This window comes from Gekko japonicus, unplaced genomic scaffold, assembly GCF_001447785.1.
Source record: "Gekko japonicus isolate JY-2015 unplaced genomic scaffold, Gekko_japonicus_V1.1 scaffold3000, whole genome shotgun sequence".
Lineage (NCBI taxonomy): Eukaryota > Metazoa > Chordata > Lepidosauria > Squamata > Gekkonidae > Gekko > Gekko japonicus.
This window is the reverse complement of record NW_015170981.1, coordinates 142755-148733: the sequence shown is the minus strand read 5'-3', so window position 1 is coordinate 148733 and position 5979 is coordinate 142755. Positions and strand designations below refer to the sequence as shown.

At 45.6% G+C, this 5979-nt stretch overlaps 1 protein-coding gene across 1 annotated transcript in view; it reads left to right on the top strand.

The window, feature by feature from the left end:
* LOC107116943 (E1A-binding protein p400-like) overlaps positions 1-5979 on the top strand; it is a gene marked incomplete at its 5' end in the record, with an annotated part of 68658 nt that overhangs the window by 48430 nt on the left and 14249 nt on the right. The window contains one exon of the mRNA XM_015418971.1: positions 2224-2415. Coding sequence (XP_015274457.1) covers positions 2224-2415 — 192 coding nt within the window. The remainder of the gene's footprint in view (positions 1-2223; positions 2416-5979) is intronic.

Sequence of the window (5979 nt, the reverse complement as noted above, 5' to 3'; positions counted from 1 at the left end):
TTGATCAGCTTGCCAATCCAGCCACAAAGAACTAAACTTTAGAGTCTCCTTACCATTCATACGTCTCTATGATCCACGTACTGTCCCTTGAAAAGTGTAGCTGCTTTTAGTACAGATCCAGGTCGCTTCTCACTTTAGACACCAGAGGGCCCATGATTCACTTTAAAGACAGAGTCTATGGTTAGGTCACGTGACCTAACTTTCCACTGTCCTCCTTCCTGAAGAAAGCATTGATCCCGCCTCCCTCTTCGCCACTCGTCGCCATCTTTTGGGGATATTTACATCAGCTGAGAAAGAATGCCAAAGTCTCTAAGGTCTGTTTAAACGCTCAGCTTTCTTTTAGAAAAATTCTCCGTTACAGTCCATCGCCACAATTTGATCAGTCCCTCCATCCTTGCTTTCGCATTTGCTTAAGAAGAAGAAGAAGAAGAAGAAGAAGAAGAAGAAGAAGAAGAAGAGATTGGATTTATATCCCGCCCTTCACTTGGAGTCTCAGAGCGGCTTACAAACTCCTTTCCCTTCCCCTTCCCCCAACAGACACCCCTGTGAGGTAGGCGGGGCTGAGAGAGCGCTTTTGAGAACTGCCCTTTCAAGAACAGCTCAGAGAGAACTATGGCTTGCCCAAGGTAACCCAGCAGGTGCAAGTGGAGGAGTGGGGAATCAAACCCGGTTCTCTCAGATTAGAGTCCGCGCACTTAACCAGGAGATCGCCGCCGGCTGTGGGGAGGACACACTTCCAGTGATGTCAGGGTGTGTGGCATATGCTAATGAGTTATGCTAATGAGTCCCCCTAGCTCTTTTTCTACGAAATGACCCCTGCCTTGAATCGATCCACCAGGCCCTAAGATGGCCCCTGGGATCACGCCAGGCAGAGAAAATCGCTAAACCTCCAAATGCTTGTCCCGGTGGTCGCTTCTAATCCAGTACTGGGAATCAGGGCAGGACCTTCAGGGCAGAGAGTAGCCCCCCTGTACCGGCCCCTGGCTAGAAGCCCATTGTCTATGTGCTTCATGGGGGAGCATGCACAATCACGCTCCCCCCTAATCCCCTATTCATGGCACACGTCTCTCGGAGGAACCAAGAGACACCGCCATCGCTCAAAGCGCCAAAACCGGAAACCCAATAAGGCACTTTCAGTATACTTTAGCAATTGTTTTGCAATTGTCTTTTCCCATTTCACACAGTAAGTACTAGTTGCGAAATGCACTGAAAGTGGATATCTGGACAAAAATCTGATGCTCTCCTGATTTTACATCACCTGTAATTAATACAAAAATACAAGTGTTCAAAATATTAACCCACTGGTATCATACGCCACTTAAAACTCCCCACATGACAGCTTCTCAATCAAGATTTTGTTGGAAAAATTGCGACGAGGTAGGAACATCCGGGGTCTGCTGGTTGCAGTGCACAAATATTATACAATTTTAGGTAGATGTACTGAATTGAATATGTTCCATCTCAAGTTACTGTGTTCCTCTTACACCTGAAGTCCTGTTCTTGAATTAATGGCCTGAACCTGCAATCCCTAAAATTAGAAAAGATCTAATCTTCACTTTATTAGTGGCAGAGAAAACAGCTATTGCACCCAATTGGAAAAGTAAGTCAGCTCTGATGCTGGCATTTGGCACTGTAAAATCTGGGCACAATTTGTGAAGGAAAAAACATCAGCTCAGATACAACATTATGACCCACACTCTCCACGCTTTAATTTCGCTGAAAAATGGTATATTGCACTGGAATATTTGACTGAACAAGAGGTTATTCCAAGTATAGGCACCAAGAAAACTGCATTGAAGTTACTGTTTGAATAATATCCTACTGTACTTAACAGTAAGTAATAGTACGATAAAATACAATTTACCTTTTCCTTTGTAGATACGCAATATATGCTTAAATCGAAAGCACTAAATATGCATGTTGACAATTACGTTGGATTCTCTTCTTCTCTATGTTTGTTCAATTGAATGTTTTATTGATTGTTTGTGATTTGAAAATCTTAGCAAAATGTTTAAAAGAGGGAGGAAGTGGATTGAAAGTACATTATTCAGCATGTGTGAAAGTGCTTTTAGAATACTTTTTTAATGCATCTGTTGGTGGGTAAAGCATAATCCTCTGTCTGGGGGGGAGGGGGGGAGTCTCCCTGAAGGTTTTGGTGGAGAAGATACTTCAATGCCCATTTGTTTGAGCGGAGAATCAGTCTTTGCCCTTTTCATTGCCCAGGCTCTGGCTGAGCAGCAAAGGGCCCAGCAGCAGGCAGGTCCGCAGCAGCAGCAGCAATCTGGCCAATCACAAACCCAGCAAGCCACCGTCCAGCAAGCCCAGCCGCAGTCCCAGGCCCAAGCCCAAGTGGTCCAGCAGCCCCAGGCCGTGGTGCAGACGTCCGCTACCACCGTGGCCAACACCGCAGTATTGGTGAGACGCACTGTAGGGAAGAGGGGCTTGGAAACGAGTGTTTGTCAGAAATATAAATGTACCCAGGGCTATTTTTGGGCAGGAACGCACAGGAACGGAGTTCCGGCTGGCTCCGGAGTTGGCCATGCCTAGCAGGAACTCATTAGCATAACAGGCCACACCCAACAGCAGAGACTCATTAGGATTGGCTACAATTAGGGGTGTGTAGCCTAACATGCAAAGGAGTTCCTGCTACAAAAAAAGCCCTGGGTTTTGACCACAAACAAGGTAAACAGAATAACAAGCAAAAGGTGAGTGTGGCTGGATGAACACACTTCTGGTAATATGGGGGGGTGGCCTAATAGGCAAATGAGCTGTGCTGTCGGGGGTGTGGCCTAATATGCTAATGAGTTCCTGTTGTTGGGTGTGGCCTATTATGGTAATGAGTTCCTGCTGGGCTTTTTCTACAAAAAAAGCCCTGAATGTACCCATCGGAAGTAAATATTGCTGTAGGTTATAGACAAAGTCCACAAAACTTCTCAATGTAATGACGCTGGGAAGGAATATTATTCTGTCTTTTATATTCGGTTATATGTGATGTATTTAATTATGTTAGGCAATCCTTCCCCCCCCCCTTCTGTATTTTCTTTATATTTTCTGTTCTTTCAAAAAATAAGAAAGATATAAGGAATGCTTGCCTAATCACCTTGGGGGTAACAGGATTCCGTATGGCCTGCATGACTCCATCTTTGTTCCAGGCTGGTGCTTAGTTAGCCCAAGTCCTGCGGAAGAATGAGAAAGAAGAAAGAAAGAAATTTTATTACGGCATCCAGCCAGAACAATCCAAACACCTCACCGAGGGGCACCAAAATAAAACATCACAAACGACACAATATAAAACTATAGAATACATATAACAGATTCACTAAAAAACACACTAAAAAGGAGAGAATTGCGATTTTACAAGTTAAGCTGTCCTTTTCGAATGCAACGGCATGCCACCCAAAATTTAGCCACAATCTTAGTAATAGAGTGATTTTCATCCGATAACATTTTATTACAACACTCCGAGTCTGTCTGCCCAGGCATCTCTTTAATAAGAGGTTGAATTAATCTATCTCGAGCCTTATGGTACCACTTACATCTAAACTTCATATGTTCAATAGTTTCTATCTCCCCAGACTCACATTTACAAAGTCTCTGTGCAAGGGGAACTCTTCTGTTTCTGCCCTTGAGCACTGCAGAGGGGAGAGCCTCACGTCTAGCTAGTGTGTAGGCTTTCCTATATTTATTTATATCAAGGTGTGTTAAATATGCCACCGGGACTGAACGATATCTAATTTGATTAGGCACTCTGAATTTAGGATATCTATCAAGATCTTGCGGAAGAATGGTGATTGGTTGCTCTCAAGCAAACTTTCTCTCTCTCTTTCATGCTTGTTAGCAGAGTTTATCGTCAAAGCCTGCAAGAGTACCCGTCTCATCGAAGTGTTTGGGAGAGCTTCATTAATGATTATATGACTGGTAGCCAGCATTTAGGGCATAAGTTGCCTAGTTTTAATTATGCAAGTGGTCTCGGATTCTGGCAGGCTCCTCTGTATGTGTGCGTGCTTGAGGCCCAGCTGATGGCTCAGCCTGCATTTTCTATAAGTTTGATGCTTTACTGAAAATCTCCTTGTAAGGAAACCTGGATCTTCGACGTGGTCTCTGTGCTTCACACCAATGGGATCTAGCAGCGCCACTTTAAGGCGTGCAGCGCGGTTCTTTCTCGTTTGGTTAGAGAATCGAGCGCAGTGACGACAGGACTCTGGCTTGTAAGACTCTCCAAGGCAAAAAATGCAGAGGGTAGGACGGTCGGGAGGAGCAAGTTTGCTACCACAACGTCTGCATCTATTGAAAAATCGCCACTTCTTCTCCATAAGAAGAGAGGTGGAAAAAAATGGTGTGTGTGGGGGGGGCGGCCCGAAGGCCTGAGGTAAATTCGCCTCAGAAGAAAATAAAGGTGTTTTTTAAAGTTTTTTTAAAGAACAAATTACTAAAAAAGATAAAATAAAGAAAGATCTTCGAGTGGTCATCTGTGCATTCACACCAATGGGATCTAGTGCGCCTGCGCTGGATCTGCCGGTGCTGTAGCAAGCTCTTTTAAAGGATTTTCGCACCCAGCCCCTCCGGGCATGCGCAGGAGCCCCACTGCGCATGCCCAGAGGGACGGGCGCGGACATCCCGCCAGTTCCTACAAACCGCCGCGTATCAACTCCTAATAAAACAGGTAGAAGAAGACAGCAGCGGGGCAGGAGGGCGGGTGGTGTGAATGCACAGATGACCACTCAAAGATTACCAGTTACTGGTAAGCAACCTGTTTATCTCGTATATCGTTTCCTTGGGATTTTTTCAAATCTGGAACAGAGTCTTCTGTAGTTGACAAAGTAGGGAAGATGTACAGAATGGGGGGGTACCCTTAAAGGTCAGGGTAGCAGATGAAAAAGAAGCACTGTGACCTAAGAACGTAAGAAGTGCCCTGCATGATCAGTTCAGTGGTCCATCTCGTCCTGCACACTGTTTCACACAGTAGCCAACTAGTTGCCCTGGAGGGCCAAGAAGCAGGGCACAGAGGCCAAAAGGTTTCCCCCCGATGCTGTCTCCTAGCTCTGGTATTCAGAGGTTTGCCACCTCTGGGTATGGAGGTTCCCTTTACTCACCACAGCTAATAGGCATTGGTGGACTTAACTCTCCTTGAATCTGTCGTAACCCCCTGTAAAAACTACCTACACTTGGAGCCATCAGGACAGCCGCTGGCCGTGAATTCTGCATTTAAATTATTTGTTGAGTAAAGAAGCTTCAAGGTGCTGGTTCTTACCTTTAAAGCCCTTTCTGGCCAGGGTCCAGCATACCTGAGGGACTGCCTTTCCCCATATATGCCCCGGAGAGCACTGCGTTCAGGGACCCAGAACCGACTGGTCCTCCCAAGTACCATGGAGGCCAGGTTGGCAACAACCAGGGCCAGGGCCTTTTTGGTGGCGGCTCCACTCTGGTGGAACGAGGTCCCAGAGGAGACCAGGGCCCTGCGGGAGCTTTCACAGCTCCACAGTGCCTGCAAAACGGAGCTCTTCCGCCCGGCCTTTGGAACTGCCACTACCACAACTATTGGTGTCACTATCAGTAACAACTGACAACCATGATGGAAGCCCTGAGCCGCTGCTCGCTGTGACTACTGCCCACTCCCCCCCAAAGTGAAGCAGACCAATAGAACTAAAGCAACAACTGGAATTACTAGCCCTTTAACACTATGTTTGATTTTAACACGGTTTTTATATTAATTATTATTTATCAGGAACTGTATTAGTGTGATGAATCGTGTTTTATGTATTATGAGAACTTTTGTATTCTGTTGTAAGCCGCCCTGAGCCAGCCTAGACTGGAAGGGCGGGATAAAAGTCAATGAAATAAATAAATAAATACATAATTTTTTTGCGTGTCCTTATCCTATGCCCATCAACTTCACTGGGTGCCCTCAAATTCTAATATTATGGGGAAAGGAGAAAAGTGGTCTTTATATCCATCTCCCCCCCCCCCGGCATGGTTTTA